The 19899-nt window shown below is 37.9% G+C and overlaps 1 protein-coding gene across 1 annotated transcript; it reads left to right on the top strand.

Annotated features, from left to right (window-relative positions):
* The first annotated feature begins 2183 nt into the window (after window positions 1–2183).
* LOC120631007 lies at window positions 2184–19248 on the top strand. Its single transcript, XM_039900395.1, has 4 exons — window positions 2184–2199; window positions 14930–15042; window positions 16151–16646; window positions 18589–19248. Exons 3-4 carry the CDS (start codon window positions 16290–16292, stop codon window positions 18994–18996), a joined length of 765 nt encoding a protein of 254 aa, XP_039756329.1. The 5' UTR covers window positions 2184–2199; window positions 14930–15042; window positions 16151–16289; the 3' UTR covers window positions 18997–19248.
* The last annotated feature ends 651 nt before the right edge of the window (window positions 19249–19899 follow it).

Here is a 19899-nt window from a genome sequence, read left to right as displayed (position 1 = left end):
AAAGACCTCATGAAACGATCACTCTTAAGTTATACGCAAAGTAGGTACCTACCTACCCCAGCTACAAATACCCTTCGTGTTTAAATATTTAAGACACTTAATTTTACCTTAAAAGTTTGGTACCTTACCTACATTGTAAAAATACAGTGAGTAATAAAACTATATTGCTCACCAATTTCACAACTGCCATCAAAACTTGCTTCGCCTAGCAACAGTGAGTCAGTGAGTAGATAGCAGTCGATGATATGACGTCAAGCTGACACTTGGCTGATAGTATGTTGCATCAGACAAATGTAACTTCCTTAAATTATTGTACCTATATATCATCATATATCTCGTTCTATAAACTTAAATAAAAAATATATGGTTTGTTTATTTAGATCTTATTTTGTTTTGTTTGCTGGGTAGGGTTTGTTTAAAAAAAAAATTGGGAAATACCGAAACGAACAGCGGAAAAATCTAAATTTACCAATGCCTGGGATTTGCCACTTCGGGTTACTTTCTATAATATTAATAATAACACCAGAACGGTCTACACTCCGCGATAAGTAGGAGAATCTGTATGGTGTAATTTATAATCTTTTCAATCTTTACACTCCACACCAAACAGATCTTCGACAATGTACCCTCCAGATTCACCATACAGATTCTCCCACTTATCGCGGAGTATAGCAAATTAAGCTTAATTTTCATAATAGAATTTCGCAAAGTAGCTCTTGCTTTTATCCAATACCTACATGACAGAATTTCGATAATAATATTAATAATTTCTTTATTGTGGCAAAAACCCAAAAAGTATAAAAGTAAAGAATGGATGGCATTTAGATACATATTATATTTTATATTATTGGATACGTACGGAGTTCACTGGGTCATAGAATCTGGATTTATATGTAATTTTAACGCAATGTATTTTTGTTATTATATCCTCTAGTATATCAGACTGCGCTACAGTAAAGCGTGACTGGGTTGAACTAATAATGGCAAAATCGTTAAATTTTTACGTTTGCTACTTATATTACACTCAACTTCTGAACCGATTCTAATAATATTTGACACACAAATAGCATATACGAGTACATTTAGTTAGTTGTATAATATAAAAGCGATATGAGTCTTGTAACATGAAATAACCTGGATTTACTTCAATAAAGCATTTAAGCAAGCAGTAGGTACGCTGATTTCGTTTAACTGAATAGTTTTTTTTTTTAATCTTGCATCATCATTACCATATCAACCCATTACTAGCCCACTACAGAGCACGGGTCTCCTCTTACAATGAGAAGTGGTTAAAGCCGTAGTCCACCACGCTGGCCCAGTAGGGGTTGGTGGACTCCACACACCTTTGAGAACATTATGTGGAACCCAGGTTCTCACGACGTTTTCCTTCACTGTCAAAGCAACTGATATTTTAATTACTTAAAACGCAAATAACTTAGTGGAGCGAACTGCGAGCTGGGATACGAACTCTGCCCCCCGAAAGTGAAGTAGAGCTTCTTCCCAATGCGCTACGATTGCTTCATTCATTTTCATTGCTTTAAATATTGATTTCACTTAAATTAAAACAATGTCGACTCCTTTATCAAGGATGAAGTTTTAGTGATTGTAACTAAAACCTTCTATCCCGCTTCGCAAAGGCAGTCCCGGCAGCCGTGTCATCAAAGGAGCTGTCATTAATATACAATTTACTATATAAGGTTACGTTATTAATTACGTGGTATACGTACAGTTAGATGCTGATGAAGTTAAATTTCACAATAGTAATCGTCACAGATGTTTTCGCCTAGCGACAATACGCACAATTCAGTTGAACTAAAATAGCATTACGTGATATGTAGACATATAAAGTTGCGCCATGTTTTACCGTAATGATATTAACTTGCAAATAATCTAACGAAATGTGTATTTAAGACGCCGCTAAAGACGAGTCTGGATTGCACGGAGAGTCGAAAGTGTTGCGAAGCTAGTGACAATTTGCTGGCTATGTGGTACCGAGTACCAATAGACGTTGGAGACGTAGTATAAGTCAGCCCTTGTGTTACTGAAATTTTATAAAGTGTGTTAATAAAAAAACTTTTGTTATCGTCATCATCATTCGTGGACTCCACACACCTATGATACCTATGATACCTACGTTCTCTAATCCGTTCTCACATACAAAGTTACGGGATAATACACTGTTTTATTTGAAACTGATACGTAAGTTTTAACTTTTAATAAACGTTATATTTTGGTAGCAAACAGTCTCAACTCTCGATTATAATAACTCCCATCTCCAAGCCTTGAGGCAAATTTTATTAATAACAACAACTTTTGGGAGTTAGATTCCGTTTCACTTCATCAACTTTTACAATTAAAATAACTGGTTGGTATTGCTTCTATATTTAGTTGGAAGGGAGCTAGTTGTAATTATAATATTTAGCTTGTTTTGCTCTCCTCAATACTGGGGTGATTTAGCAAAAAAGTTAATTGGGATAAATTCAAAGGAAAATACGTGTTCCTTGCATGTCCTGTGAAGTGTTGCTCTGTCTATAGGCGATGGTCTTCCACTTACCATAAGGTGGGTCATCTGCTTGGTCTGACAAGTATTACTACAAAAAAAAAGATTTAGGGGTGTGACTACCATACTCCCTAACAAGTTAGCCCGTTACAATCTTAGACTGCGTCAACATTTACCACCAGGTGAGATTTCAGTCAAGGGCTAACTTGTAGTGTAATAATAATAAAAAAAATATATACTCCTGTACACGACATCATTTATATAACAATTTTTAATCTATTTGAGGGAAAGCAAATGTCTATTTCCATAGCATAGATGACATTCATACCAAATTTCAAAGCTGTCTGCCCGCGGCTTAGCTCGTTATCAATTTTTAATTTTCCCTCGGGAACTACTTAAGGAATAGGAATAAAAGGTAGCCCATGTTCTTAACCATGTCAAAGGCTACATGCATGCCAAAGTTCATCCAAATCCGTTCAGCCGTTTTTGCGTCGTTGAGTAATAAACATCCACACTTTCACCTAGTGGGCATTGTTTTTAAATACTGTCGTCGTCATATAAAAATAAATTGGAATAAACCAATGTTTCAGTTTTTGCTTCAATACCGTTTCTTTCCTTCCTTTCGTTATATAACTTGGATTTTTGTTGTAAATCATGATAGAGTATTTTATGTGTTTTTATATCAGCTTTTTAGTTGCTTGAAATAAGAGAAAAAATTAAAGAAAAATTACTAGTACCTACTAAAAGAAACCCTATATTAATATCTTACAACGTTTAATCGTTTAAGTATCTAATTACAACATGGCACATTATAAACTCACACATCAATCTATCTGAACTTATATCCCACTGTTAATTAACTACAAAGATATAACTTCTTCAATCTTCCCTTGACACTTCTGTCCCTACTCTATTTTTACCCCCATTTAATGTGACCTTCCTTTTTGATCTGGGTTCCTGTCATTTTGAATTTCTACTCCAACTTATGACGACCACAGATAATGCATAATTTTAACCAGTCTGAACCTTTTTATTTTTAACCAACTGTACATTCAAAGGCAGATTTGCTAGCAGTACACACATACCACGGGAGTCGGCTTAATTTTTTTTTTAAATCCCATTAAATGTGGCTTATAAGCCTATGAAAGCTTACCTACGTGACCGATCGCCTGTCGTGGTCGCTGAGCGTCGCCGCGGACGTGCCGAGACATGTCCGGACCTGACTATGCTATCAGTTGGTCAGGCTGTGACGTATTACCTGTGATGCATTGTGTTGCACAATAACGCAATAATTTACGCATGACTGTCATCAGGTGCTTCTTAACGGCCTTTTCTTTGTTATAATACGCACCCATTATTATTAATCAGCAGGTATCGTAGGTTGCTACCTATGTAGACTGTAATTGATATCACTAATGTATAAAATAATTAGGTATACTAGGTATGCAATGTATATTTTATGTAAAATGTTTCGTAATTGTAAAATGTAAACTTGAAAAAATGTTATTTACAATGTTACATTAAAGCAAATGTTTAATGTAAAATTGAATTTGAATTAGAATGTTATATTTTAATATATAAAGCTGAAGAATTTGTTTGGTTACTTCAACGCGATGATCTCAGGAACTACTGGTCCAATTCGAAAAATGTTTGCAGTGTTGGATAGACTATTTATAAAGGAAGGCTATAAGCTATTTTAATAAGTATTTAAAACCCAAAAATCGGGTTTATATTTTCGTTTAGAGAACTAAATTTAATAAGTACCTTCTATGTATTTTATACAGGTAGATCAAACAGCCACGCCTGTTCGCCACTGGGCACTCATACATTCGTTCATGAAATTCTCAAAATGCATTAATTAATTAAAATATAAAAGCTTTGTCAAAAACGGTACAGTTTTTATTCTCGCTGTTAGCCGAGTATACCAATAAAATTCCAGTAAAACCTTTTTTCTACTTTTACTAAATTAGTACTATGATATTTCACGTAAATGTGAACCAAACCACAGACCGACGACAATTTTATTTATTTGTTGTTATCGATAGTACAGAACCAAGGCATTTATTTATTAACGGCAAGTTCACATTGACCCAATAAGTGATTACCCCAGTGAGACAGTGAACCGCGAAACTGGTTCAGTGTTTGTCACAATAATTACATTTTCGAGAATCGAACCAGTTCCTGTGGCATGATTCTCGGAACGCCTCTTATGTCGTCATCCATGCATGTGCTGTTGCTAAGGGAAAAATATACGGAAAGACTTTAAAATTAAAAATTAAATTAAAAATTAAAATAAATAATACTTATAATATAGCTATTACCATAATACGGAATTCTACTAAAGTCAACCTCAGCAATATCTTACAAAGTAAAAAGCCTTCCATGAAAACAGACGGCAGGGCGTTTTCTATTATTTGCTTTCATTTGTGCTTCATAAAAGTTTAGTTTAGTTTCGTTTAAATGCAATTTTTGGCTTTTTGTGACAGATATCGCCCGGGGAATTACTACCGCTTATCTCTGCAGCAAAACAACATTAGTGGAATTTTGTGTTCCGATCTGAAGATACTTAACTGGTACATTTCACATATTATGCAGGTTTCCTCACGATGTTTTCCTTAACCGTTAAAGCAAGTGATATTTTAACTGCTTAAAACGCACATTACTTAGTAACAGGTGCGCGCTGGAAGTCGAGGTTCTACCCACTGGGCTTCCGCACCGCTTCATCCAAGAAAAAGAACAGATGTATTATTCGCCTCTGTCGTTGGTTTGAAGATGTTGAAATGTCAGTACAGATAGTACTTAAAATAATAGGTTGTATATTTGATTGTTAGGTGTAGACTACATAGCAGTACGCTGCGTCCCGTAATAAACGCGGGCAAAGTCGCAGGGCACATCTAGTGTTTAATTAAGATGAAGTTGATAAATTTATTTGTTCCCATAGCAATTCAAACCTACCATTCTTATGTAAATTTCCAATTCTTATCTCATATGAAGTCTCAACCCTTTACAAGTTGTAATACTATCGAAACAGGGATCCTGTGTTTCATAATCGACCTTTATAACTACTTCGCCAACGGGGCTAAGCCAGCTTTGTTAATCAAAGCATTAATAACAGCAATTGCTGCTAATAGCTGTACATGAGTACAGCTATTAGCAGCAATTGCTGTGACTCCAGCAGCAGCAGCGACTCCACTGCGCCCGTATCTACGTGACCTGACTGACGTAGAACACATACAAGCGTAAACGAATACGTTGTACGTTACTAATAACGCTCACCTTGTCAATATGTTGGTATAATTAACTTATTTTTATTTCTTTATTGGCAATAGACCAGCGCTTGACCACAATCTCTCCTGATGGAAGGTGCAGATGTGGCCTAAGATGAGACCCGCTTGCATAGAAGTTGTCTATTCACTCTTGTTTTAAAGATACCCAGGTTTTAAGAGTAAGGAAAAACAGAACTCGGCAGGGCTTTCCTAATCCCAGCAATGCGTATAAAGATGGAAGACGCAAAACGCTTTGTGCGAGTTCTTGGGATATTGACAATCCGATGTAAGCCCGCCCGGTGTCTTGCGGTGCGATGGTAGAATAGTGAAGAGGTCGAAAAGTTCCTGAGCACACTCCCTGAAGTATATCCCATAAAACACCGACAAACTTACCACCATGATCGAGACTTTGGAGTTTAGCCGAAAGGGGTGAATCCTAACCTATAAGTCTCCTAGCTCGGCGATCCACAGCATCCAAAGCGGCCAATTGGCACTTGGCTGAGCCATCATAAAGATGACTGCAGTACCGAAGCCTGATTTTATAGATAAACACCTCATTCAGGAACTCAGAAACATTCCTGCTTAGCGGCAGAAATAAGCATGGTGGAATGACTCCCTCCGACGAGCTCTGCCGCAAAATGCTCTACTTCGAGATGTTTGTTGGATTTGTGGTGGGAGCTAAGGATTACGAGGTCCTTGGTTTGATTTCCTGTTACTAATGCACACCACCCCGACATACACCAACCCGCATAGGAGCAGCGTGGTGGTCCCGACCTGCCTGACCTGTGGATGATGAAAATGATGAACTAGTCGTCATAGCTGAAGGTCGTTTCATTTGCCCTCATACATCTCAGATAGCCTGCGTCCTTTAGAACTAACATGTATGACACCTATTTTATGTCTTCCAATCCCGGTTGAGTCAGTTTAACATTGTCTCAGGCCAGGCTGTGTCTCGTGATCGCCTCCCAGCGTGAACTCCGACTGATACCGCTAAAAATAATACGTAAGGCACATAAAAAGGAAAGTTTAATATCTAACCATTAATACTTTACACGAACTGTTTTATAGAGTCGTGATGTCTGACATGAAGGGAAATGTGACTCATGAGTCATAGCTTATCTATCTATCTATGTAATAAAAGATAAGGAGTTCGTGTCAGTGCATTAATTATAAAAATTTGAATTTACATCGGTTTTGCAGTCCCTTTAAAGCCTTTTTCCCCTTAAACGAATAAGTACAAGTAAATCCTCGTCAGAACTACAAGCTATTCAAACCCCAAGACAAGTACAAGTTCCGATAAGTATTTCTCTCCATACAAATTCATCTAAGACCCACCGCGTCGCATCGCTCACCTGTGCTAATACTTTGGTTGAGCTTGGCGTTCTTTTTGACTTATTTTTTTTCCACAACTCAAAATGCCATAAAGTGATGTAAAATAGTATATAACTTTCCTCGAAAATTGATCTGTCAAAATATATTCAAAAGATTTTTCAATTCCGTAATAATATTCGAACCAAGCAGATAGCCCATTGTGCACAGCGGCGCGCAATTCATAAATGCGTAGAAGCACTGCCTACCCTAAAAAATTATCATCATCAATCATCATAAGTAAAGTGGGATGATTTCTCCATTTTCTGCCAAGTTCACAGGGCATGGAAGCTACATGTTCAAAAAAGTACAACTTGTATCCTTCAACCAAAGTTGACCAAATCTACATCAACGTGAACGAAACCGCTGACAAACGCTATTCCTTAATTAGTTGGGATCCGCACGTTTGCTCAATCAACCGCACCCAGCTACCGGTCTTGTGCATCGGTTCGGTTCTAGAACAATATAGATGAATGTAAAAACGAGAACCGGTGGAAACCGGTAGTGCCCGCGTTCGTGCATCACGTGACCTTTCCAATAAAAACTATGAATCATACTTATTTTAATAGCGCTGAAGTAATTTCTTTATGATACCTACTTACCTACCTATTTTTAAATAAAGAATTCTTGTATATTTAACGAACATTTACAAAAATCCCTTCTGGAGTTAGCGGTGTTCCATTTACAAATTCGGCCAAAATTTTCCTCTCTCGTAGTACATGGGACAGAGATTTTACCAAGTTACTTTTACGTCGTACGACACTACCTTTACCTACCTACTTAGCAAAGTATATTTTTTTTTTCTGAACAAACACAGTGAAAAGAATATGTGTTTGTAAATAAATATACTACGATAATACACATCGCCATCTAGCCCCAAAGTAAGCGTAGTTTGTGTTATGGGTACGGTAAAAGACCGATGAATATTTTTTATATATAATGTAGATAAAAACACATAATACACAGACACTGAAAAACATTCATGTTGTTCACACAAACATTTTCGTGTTGTGGGAATCAAACCCACACCCTTGGACTCGGTAAGCAGGGTCGCTGCCCGTCGCTGCGACCGGCACTGCAAAATCGTAAATTAATGCTTAAAGCTTAAATTAAATTGTTTTTTTTAACAGTAACTGTTGAGGTTTTTACCAGCTTCTTCGCAATAAAACCCCCTTACACATCGGTGGTAGAGTAAACAGACAACTTGACATGTCAAGAAGGCTTGAAATAAACGTTTTTTATGCATATATTTACTACTTTAATTTACCAATGGCATAAAAAAACAAAGACTAGTCATGCTTTTATGAAAACAAAGTAGGTATTGCTATTTAGGTATTTTAAAGTACACCACGCGTTTCGTTAATGTAGGTACTTTCTTACGTTAATGCTTATCGCACAAAGTCATATTGCGATACTCTTTTACCGCGAAAGTGAATCACAGTTCGAAAAAATATGATTTAACAACGAATAATTACCAGTTCACAACGACACAATATCTTGGACTTAAAACTTATATTAATAATTAAGTAGGTCATAAAATCAACCGGCCCTATACAGAGCACGGGACGTAGTCCACCACGCTGGCCCAGTGCGGATTGGTGGACTCCACACACCTTTAAGAACATTATGTAGAGCTCTCAGGCGTGCAGGTTTCCTCACGATATTTACAAAAGTTAGAGGTGCGTGCTGGGATTCGAACTCGGCCCCCTGAAAGTGAAGTCAAGCTCCTAACCAATGCGCTTAAGTAGATATAAGAATATAATTTACTACGTAAGTCATCACTCATATTATGATTTCACAGTTTTGCTCTGTTTATAGGCGATGTTCACTTACCATCAGGTGGGCCATCTTCTTGGTCCGTCAATTATTACCTACTATAAAAAATAATGAGTGTTGTTTTGCTCCATAAACCCTCTTCTAATTATATTATCTTATCTTTTATGTAATTGGTGCCCGTTGATACAGTTCTTAAAACAACCTCAAGGGTTAACCCTGATTTGAAATATAGTGCATTATTCTACTAGTCAAGCCTTCATTTGATTTAATTTTCGCTATGTCGGTAACTCTGGTTTTTCTACGTTTCTCCTCATTTTTTATTTGATCACGTACTCCGAGCGTAGCGCTCTCCATCGCCCACTGAGTGACTCTGATTAATTCCATATGTATATATAAATTCTATTCTAGGTACGTGGTAAAAGTGAATAATACGTGAAAGTCTGTCGTCGCTCGTCACGACGCTGGGGCGCAGCCGATACATACCTACTCGCTGATAACAACAACTGATAACGCGTTTCATCATTTCATTTAAATTTTCTCACACCATATTACTCATGTAGCTCTCCGTCAGCTGACCAATGACAATGAATTTACCAGCGGTTTTAACTTACCGAGAAGAAGCAAACAATAACCCTAGTGGGTCATTACCCATCAATGTATGGTGTCTGTCTGTGTTAAGGCCTTTTTTATAGTAATAATTGACGGACCTATAGCAGATGGTTCACCTGATGGTAAGTGGGAAACTATTGCGTATTAACAGAGCAATATTTCTTACTCATAGTAGAATACCTTCATATCGTCCAGCAAAAATCGTACAAATCATCTTCACATCAACCCAGTACCGGCCCGATACGGGTCTCCTCCCACAATGAAAAGGGGTTAAGGCCGTAGTCCACCACGCTGGCCCAGTGCGGATGTGTGGACTCCACACACATTTAAGAACAAATTCTAATTCAAATTCTAATTCAAAATTCATGCAGGCCTATCACAGGCACTTATGAAACGTTCATACATATAACTAGCTGACCCGTGCAATTTCGTCTGCACCAAATAGGTTATTACCGGAAAACACAAATAAAATGACATTTTCCACAAATAAATCCTAACTAGATCGATTTATCGCCCCCGAAACCCCCTGTATACTAAATTTCATGAAAATCGTTGGAGCCGATTCCAATGATATATATACAAGAATTGGTCGTTTAAAGATATAAGATATGTTTACATAATTGTAAGGGAATGGCGATAAATAAATTCGTCAACTTAAAACTAAAGCTTTCCAAGGGTTCCAAACGCGCCCTGGTCTAAGAAGAAGCCCACAACAAACTTAGCCGGTTGTTATTTTTTTTTTGTTATCACATTGTCCTTTAAAAACTATAAAAGAAGCAACCTGGTTAGATTACACCCAAGCATTTTATCGTTGACGTAGTCCTTAATATTATAATAGGACTTTTCTATAAGCTCACATTTAATACAAACTTTGAACTTTTTCAGAGACATCTCCAATATATCAACTGGTAATTTATTGTAAAATTGTATACAATTTCCTTTTAATGAATTACTTATTTTATGTAGTCTAGTATATTGCACTGCAAGTCCATTCTTTTTGTGGGAGGAGACCCGTGCTCTATAGTGGGACGGTAGTGGGTTGATGAGAAGAAGGAAATAAAAAGAATATTATAATAGTACATTTTCTTTTAACCTTGTCATGCAAATATTGTGTGATATCTAAACACCTAGTCACCGAGTCTAGTCATACGTTACTGTTGAAAAACCGATAAAGTTTGAAGTGTGAATCGATCAACTGTGCAGACAGTTTTCCATCACGTCGCACTTAGGTGTTATTCAGAATTGCAGCAGTATGTTTCAGAAGTGCTTGCGCTATCAGCAGTTTCGTTATCACTTATCAGGGATCGCTTATCAGTCGAGTAGGTAATAGATGGGCGGGGCAGACGGAACGGCACCTGGGTATAAGGGTCCCTTTATGTTGGTTAAATATAAGGCTTTTATTGTGCAGTCCTGCAGGCCGATTCTATATCTCACTTGACGCCAAATTTAGCTAGTGATAACGACTAAGACATCTGAAGGTCTCGTCGTATCGTCTGAGTCTCATACAAGACCAAAATGTATTGCTAAATGAACCCGTATATTTTATATCAAAATACCCACCGACACAATGTCATTAAACGTTAGCTTATAGAAGCTTAGGTGTGAATTATTGCTCTAACCAGGTTGCTCTTCTAATCATTTTAAATGACAATGTGAGATGGTGATAGCAAAACACTCGGCTAAGTTTGTTGTGGGTTTCTTCTTAGACCAGGACGCGTTTGGAACCGTCGTAGCTTTAGTTTTAAGCTTACGAATATGGCTATCGCCATCATCTCACTACCGTGTAATTCTCATGTAATGTACGCAACAAAAGTGCGACCTATGGCCTATTTGAATAAAGACATTGTTGACTTTTTTGACTTTTTGACTTTTTGAACAAATGGCTATGAACCAAAAATAATTTGAATAGTTTCTTAAAACTATTTACCTATTAATTTAATAAGAATTATAAGCACATTAATGATAAGCAATATGAAGTTATTTTTACAATTTTTTTTAGTATCTAGCCACTTTACAAAATTACTGGAACACTAGTTAAATCCATATTTTGCATCCTGAAGTTTCCAACTGAGATTATTTTGACTCGGTTGGCAGATACTATTACGTTATCCCTACTAATATTGAAAATGTCAATGTAAGTTTGTTTGCTACGCTCTCACGCAAAAACTCCTAAACCGATCCTCATGAAACTTTGTACACATGTTCTTGGAAGTGTTAGAAGTAATAAAGGATACTTTATATCCCGACATTAAGCTCGGTTCCGGTGGGAGAGGGGATGAGTGTTTGACGATTTTACATGATAACTCCGACAAATTATAACCGATTTAATTAATTATTTTTGTACTATAGAGGTTATAATATGTGATTAATTTTGCCCAAACTGTGGTTAGAGATAGAGAACAGAACTCCTCAGCGGACAGCAGCAAACCCCTCATTTAAGGCTTAGCGATATTGAGTATTTTAATTTTTTTTAGATCTAGAACTTAATATAATGCCACATCAAAAAACAAAATCAAACGCAGACGAAGTCGCAGGCAACAGCTAGTGTATTATAATGGTTTGTGTGTTTTTTGCACTAGCTGTTGCAGGCGACTTTGTCTGCGTGGACTTCAGAATTATTTGTAAAGGTTCCTTCGTTAACAATTTTTAATCCTACCACGGTCCAAATGTCCATTTCCATAGCATACGTGACATGCATACCAAATTTCCAAGCTGTCTGCCCGCGGCTTAGCTCGTTAACAATTTTAAATTTTCCCTCGGGAATTGTAGTAGTAGCTAGTTAGAACATTGGTTCTTTTCCATGTCAAAGGCTAAGTGCATGCCAAATTTCATCTAAATCCGTTCAGCCATTTTTGCGTGATCCACACTCTCACATTTATGATATTAGTAGGATAGTAGGATTGGATTTTTGACAAATATTTCTTACTTTGAAATAAAATAAAAGGAACTACGGTGCTAAATTTAGTTTTTGATGAACTACCGTACTTGGTAAGAGTGCTGCCATCTTGCAGATTTCATTGTCACTTATTATCAAGTGAGATTGCAATCATGGCAGCGAATAAATTAAAGTCACGTATGGTTAACGTGATTTCAAATAACGATACGTTGAGAGGCATAGCGTGTGTCGCGGCTTATCACGTGTAGCAGGCATCAGTGTATCGAGTAGGTACTCCATACGAGGTAGTAATACCATGAGACCGTGCCGGAAATACTAGGATAAGGGTCTCTTGAACTCTTGGATTAATTCCGTTTCCAAAACTAAATACTTTGATTAATGGAAAGCTATAACAAATCATAAGAAATCTGACTATTACAAATTTGGTTAGCCCACTACCATCTTAGACTGCATCATCACTTTCCACCAGGTGAGATTGCAGTCAAGGGCTAACTTGTAGTAGAATAAAGTTTTTTTTGTAGAAGGTTATATAAGGAGGTTAGTCAAAAAAAACACACCGAATGGGCCAGTTAAATAAATGTCCTGAAGAGACTCTCTGGGCTCCAGTTTCTGTCAAGGTATTTCAGTGATATTATCAGGTCATTGTGTGTCAGCATTATTATCAGCCCATTACGGGCTGCCCACTCAATGGCACGAGTTCCCCCCTCAAGAGTATGGGTCTCCTCTGTTATGTACTCGTAGTAACTAAACGTAACTTTGTGCAAGTGACATTTTTCTCCATGAAATTGCCAAAAATGTTGTAAGGAGCCACTGGTAACACGCGGAACAATGTAGGGTATAAAAACCCTTACAAGAGATCGAAATATCTACAAGAGATATTTTAGAGAGTTAGAGTATCTGGGATATATACTTCGTCATCGACGTACTGAAACTGATTACCCGGGACAAGATGTAACGGAGAAACGGACAGAGGTTTAGTTATAGGGTCCGTTTAGCACTATTCTGGACTGGAATCCTAATAGGACTGGTCCGGAAAGCTGCTCCGCATGGTGACAGTAGCCACGTGCAAGCCAGACCTATCGGCCCCGGGTGTGACAAGGATTCTTTGTGCTGCAAGACGGTTCCTATTACAATTGGCTCATTTTAGTCTCGAGTGGCCAATACAATGTAAGAAAGTGTCTGTTTTCACAATATTATAACGAGAGTACATTAAAAATTGCGTCTTTATTTATTTCCTACTGGCTTCGGCCTGCGTTTTTTTTTTAAATCCCGCGGGAACTGTTTCTTATCCTGGGGTAAAAAGTAGCCTATGTTACTCTCCGTACGTTTAACTAACTCTATGCAAAAAATCAAGTTAATTTGTTGGTTAGGTTCAGTATTCAAACCATAGTTATACAATTTTTGCAACTAGTAATATTGAGTTCACTCCTGCTTACTATGGGTTCCGTTCCGGCGATCGCTGATTGGCACCAGCGCCCCTAGCGGGAGGAAACGGATAGGCTATCGCAATAATTGTTCGAAACAACGTTCGTTCGTAACGACATCCAGAAGTAAAACCTATTATAAAAGAATTGCTCCAGTCATAGCCCAAGTCCTTCTTCATTAGTTTTGACTTGTGCCACCTGGACGTTCCAGTAACTGAGAGTAGCTCTTTTATTTCTTGCTCCTGTTTTGTGTAACTATAGGTATAACTGAACATATCTAGGTCCTACGAGATAAGAATCCCCCAGCTTAGTTATGGCGAGAAGGAAGAACAATCATACAAACAGTAGTTAGCATAATCTGGTCGGTGAAAGAATACTTTTCAGACGTCTACAATTTGGTAAAGCTAAGAAACGACATTACCACATTTTTTTTGATAACCCGGTGCTATGAAATTGGCTGTGGCGAAGTGATAAATAATGACAAGATACAAAATTATTAAACGTCATTAGCCATCAAGTTTGGAGTAGTAAAAATAGTATTTTCTCGCCTGGAGGTCCAGGGAATTCCCAGCAGTTGGGTGTTAAATATACTGAGGAAGATTATAGTGACGTATTTAAAGTCCGCCAGCCAGTATTGGAGAGGTGTTGTCGGTATACACTTCTTATCTTCTCCCGGATTAAAGAGGTGTCAATCAGGTGGTTTTTTTTTTATTCCACTACAAATTAGCCCTTGACTGCAATTGTGGTAAGTATGATGCACAGTCAGTGGCGTGCATAGAGGGTATGCACTGGGTATGCAGAGGATATGAAATAAAGAAAATCTCCAGTACAAGCTATAAAAACTTATGGATAGGCATTGTAAGAGTAAAAAAAATCCTACCCTCAATTATTTATAACTCATACTGGAGATTTTATTCCATTTTATATCATCTGCATACCCAGTGCATACCCTCTATGCACGCCACTGGATGCAGTCTAAGATTATAGCGGGCTAACCTGTTAGGGAGTATGGTAGTCATACCCCTAATCGGTTCCTACGCAAAATCGCACCGAAACACAAAATCGCTTAGCGGCTTGTCTTTGTCGGTAGGGTGGTATCCAGCCGCGGCCAAAGCCTTCCACTAGAACATGGTTGCCCCATTTCAACTTGGTGAAGACCTATTTGATAGAACTTGGACATATCGAGGGAACTGTACAGTATCTGTAAGTAATTATTACATTTAACATGACACCAACTTAACAATACTGATTTATTGCTTCTTATTTGTAACACGAAGTCGGTTTGTTTTGTCAAAACTTTTTTGTTTCTTACTTAAGCGCATATTGAAGAAAGTTTTCAAGAAGAATCTGTATTTATCAATAATGTTATATACTTACATCTGATAAGTGAATAAAAGGGGGTCATCCGATATGCCGTGTTGCACTTTTAAAACACCTGCTGTAAAAATCTGCATGCAATGAATTCGTAGCAATTTTCTCGCGTGCCTAGCTCTAGGTATCACTGATATGCAAATGCTGTGCACATTCAGCGCTGAGTCTACTTTGTTACGGCCAACAATGGGCGAAATAATAATTATCATTGTAGTTATGTAGAAATCGCTAACAAAGGCGTGGTGAAACGCGTGCTTTTTATCTACTCGCAAACATCGTTAATAATTTATATTATGTCTCTGCGGCGGAGAGGTTACATGCTTGTAACACAAATTGGAGGTTTACAGGTTCGCAATTTGACGACACGTAAAGTACACGTATATGTAATAATTCTTAAACTCAACCATTTCCTTTAGAAGTACTTAAAGTTAAAATTTAATATGTAGTTCTTTCCTGATGATGTTGCAGATTCAGATGGTAGCAGGCGAACCTGTTAAAGCCACTGCCATATAACACTTCTTCTGTAACCCGCGGTTTCTACTCGGCATCGTACCGAAACGTTAAATAGATGGGTGGCAAATGTATCAACTAAACTATTTATTATTAATAAAAATCCTGGAAAAAAACTCAGCAGTCGCTCTTTTCCAACATCAATATTTTACAATCATTGTTCTATCATGCGGGAGATGAGAAAGCTGCTACCAAGTAAATGTTGCTGCAAAAGGTCACTAAAGAATTCATCAATCGTATAGTAACTCGCTGATATAATAAGTTTGTTTTCAAACATTATATAAACTTATAATGCACAAGGTAGTTCGAAATATACCTCCGTTATAAAAACGTATATTAAACTCCACAAAGGATGTCTGCACCTTTCGCAGACGATGATATGCATAGCACGAAACAAACAAAACATTCCTCTTTTTTTATTATTACGCAGACAACTGAGAGCGTGACGGGTATCGTAGGGTCGAACACGTCACGGCCCGGCAGTACGCACGCTCGCGACTACGCCAGTCAGTAGCCCCAGTCAGGCGTAGCCACGCCACCTGAGCACACGGCTCCACGCGCTAAACAAAATGGAGCTCCGACAGAACTCCATCCTACGGATAAGCGACGGCAACACCATGGATTTGATAGACTTGTACGAGAAGGAACAATGTCTTTGGAACACCGCCATCGAGGAATACAAGAGCCGACCTAAGCGATGCGAGGCGGCGATAAGAATAGCGGAGAAACTAAATATACCACATTTCACGTCGCGTTACGTCATCATCAAGTTCAAAAACCTGAGGAACTCGTATTGCCAGGAGCTGAAGAAGATTGCGAACAGCATCAAGGCGGGGGACTGCCCTGCTTACAAGCCCAAGGTGTTTTGGTTTAACAAAATGGACTCGTTCTTGCGACCCCATCTGCAGCATCAGTCGCGAGATCTCGTACGTATCCACCTACGAGCTGTTGCCGACACTTTTAATCGCGTTTGTTTTGTTTTTTTTTTTAACCAAAAAGTATCCTATATTTGCCTCTAGGATACAAAACGATTTAACTTCATGCTGTAGCATTTTTTTTTTAAAACCGCGATATAAAGTATGCTTAAAAAATATCGATACAATAGGTATGCATACAATCTAAGTAACTTTTGTAAGAGGGTTTTATGCCTCCGAACAAAAGAGCTTACATTAAAAATACTACTAATGTATTTAAATTATTATCTAACGTATAGTTTTTTATAAAACGCGATATTACCTATATCGGAATAAAAAGTTTCGACGAAATAAAGGGTGTTGAGGTGATACCAAAGATACATCTTCACGCAGTGGCGTGCACTTGAAAGATACAGAAAAGCACTAGCTAACCTTTTTTTTTTACGTGAGGTGGAAAATCTTTATTGAAACCTTCGACCTTTGGGCAGGACGCAGGTTATGTGGGTAAACCCAATCTAAAAACCACCACGGCATGTCCCTCTTGTTGGCTTTGTTAGACGCCCGGGGAACCCGTAAAAGAGCTCCCGGACGTCTACCAAAAGCACCCCAAGTTTTTTGAATACCTCATAGAGAAGGATTTTTCACTTGATGGCACCTTCCTAACACGCACAGTGTTAATTACCAGATTTTCTCATATTGATTTCGGGTAAAGCAGTAGAGGCAAGTTAAGTATTGCCTTCGAACCTTGACTTTGTGTGGTGAGTCATTACAATATTACATTAAAAAGCCGCATTATTATTGCGTAAGCAACTTACTTAGGTACCTAAGTTTTTATACCTACTATCGGATATAATGAGAATCGGATACTAAGTTTGCCGCCTTTACTAACCGTCATTGTTGCAAGTCTGTTTACGATTTTGATGTGATTTCGAAATTGAATTAACTTGAATTCCAATATTTGAATCGAATTGAAACGAGTATCGAGTATCCTGTATCTATGCTAATATAGCGGTGATTGCCAAGTGGGTAGGACTTCGACTTCACTTTCGGGGGAGCGGGTTCGAATCCCAGCACGCACATATAGCTTTTCTAAGCAATTAAAATATTACTTGCTTCAGCGGTGAAGGAAATCTCCGTTAGGAAACCTGCACGCCTGAGAAAACTCTGGTTTACCCTTGAAGTAATCCGCACTATGTCAGCCTTAACCCCTTCATGAATGTAGGAGGAGACCCGTGCCTTATAGTAAGCTGGTAATGGGTTGATATGATGTTGACGGCGACACTAATATATATTTTTTCCTTCCCTAAACTTCCACACACACGTGAGACTTTATTTAAATTACAATCCAGTATTAAGAATAGTTAGTACAATTTTTTTTACCTACACTTATGCATTAGTTTATATCTAAGGTCCAATGAATTATCTTAGGTGCTCTTGATATAATTGGGAGACACTTTGTTCTTGTAATCTTAAAATTGCACTAACACTTCACTAGCTCAAAACGCTATGTCCTCCTAAGTTTTCTTATTGTGTCCTAATAACTTAAACTTATAACATTTAACGACCTTCGTAGCGCAACGGTGAGCGCTGTGAATTTAAGTTGGAGGTCCCGGGTTCAATTCCCGGGTGGGGCAATTTGGGAATTTATAATTTCTGAATTTTTCCTTGTCTGCTCTGGTGGGAGGCTTTGGCCTTCGCTAGTAACCACACTACCGACAAAGACGTGCCGCTAAGTGAGCGAGTGTTCCGGTACGATCCTCCTCGAATAGAGGTATCAGCACCACACTCCCTAACAGGTAAGACTGCATCATGACTTACCACCGGGTGAGAGTGCAGTTAAGGGCTAACTTGTAGTGGATGAAAAAATTCAAAATCCCTATCTCAACATCTTAAATTATCCCTAATGGTATTTTCACAGTCAACATTTAGAAAGTACGTGTCTTTTTTTTTTCAGAGATATTTACATTCGTATAACACCGACGAACTTTCGATAAAGTCAGAACCGCAAGTCACTGAAGAATCTGTCCATGAAGAAGTTTACATCGACGAACCAAATTATTCAAGCGACAGCGAAGAATTCTACGAAGACGAACTTCTCAAGAAACGTTCCCGGAATTCCTCAACGGCTTCGAAAAGACCCAGACTTGAGGAGTCCCATGAGAATGACTTTTCTCATGGGACGAGGGACATTTCCTCACAACTGCCAATGAAGAATCAGAAGGAGGACTGCTATGATTCCTTCGGGAAGTACGTGTCCGCTTTGCTGAGTAATATGTCAGTACGTACAGCCTTGGAGGTGCAGTCGCAGATCGTTAGCTTAATGGTGTCAGCGACGTTGAATGAAAGCGAGGGGAACGAGTAATATAACTATATATAATATACTATATAGTGCACAAAGAATTAAGAAAATACAGAACCCTCATTTAGCCATCATTGCATGCATTGTGACCAAAAATAGTGAAAACGTCCCGCGCACGTCAGTCTTAACAGCCGCAGAATATTGGTAGCTTACATACTTTGCCCATGTTCCCAGTTTTTATGGTTAACGCTTACAACATTAGAGGTAAAATAATTACTGTTAAATGCTAAATTGCCCGGCTAAGTTTGTTGTGGGCTTCTTCTTAGACCAGGGCGCGATTGGAACCCTCGTAGCTTTAGTTTTAAGTTTACGATTGTAGTTATCGCCATCACTACTCACTGCTATGTACACATTTTGTATATAATAACGCATCAAAAGTGCCATCTATGTGCCTATTTGAATAAAGATATATTTGACTTTGACTTTGACTTTATTGACAGAGACAGAAACTTTCAAAGAAATCACCTTTACTCGACTCCTTTACCAAAGTATCTAATGAATAAAAGTTGTTCAATGTATGATTAACTAAGACCTATAACAATTTTAGCTGGTTTGTGCGTAACTTTTCTTCGTCAATAAAACATACCTTTATTTGTATAATTTTGTTTTATTTGTCTTTTATTTGTATTAAATAAGGAAAATCAGATTAGTACATAATCACTTATTGTCACTTGTGACTTTAAATTGGGACATTGACACAGGTGTATGTAAAAAATCGTCTTAGTGTGGCTACGATTTGAACTGAAGTATTCTCGTAGTTGTTTCCGCCACTGGACAACAGAGGTGTTCATAAGAACAATTAAATGAGATATAAGCACGTAATTACACAAGCAATCGCGTTCTTGGAAAGTCAATTGGATTTTATTCAAGGTTCCTTCTTCAGGAAAATTACTTATAAGATATTAT

Source organism: Pararge aegeria, chromosome 17, assembly GCF_905163445.1.
Source record: "Pararge aegeria chromosome 17, ilParAegt1.1, whole genome shotgun sequence".
NCBI lineage: Eukaryota > Metazoa > Arthropoda > Insecta > Lepidoptera > Nymphalidae > Pararge > Pararge aegeria.
Note: the sequence above shows the minus strand (reverse complement) of the source record. Positions and strands in the feature narration are given on the sequence as shown.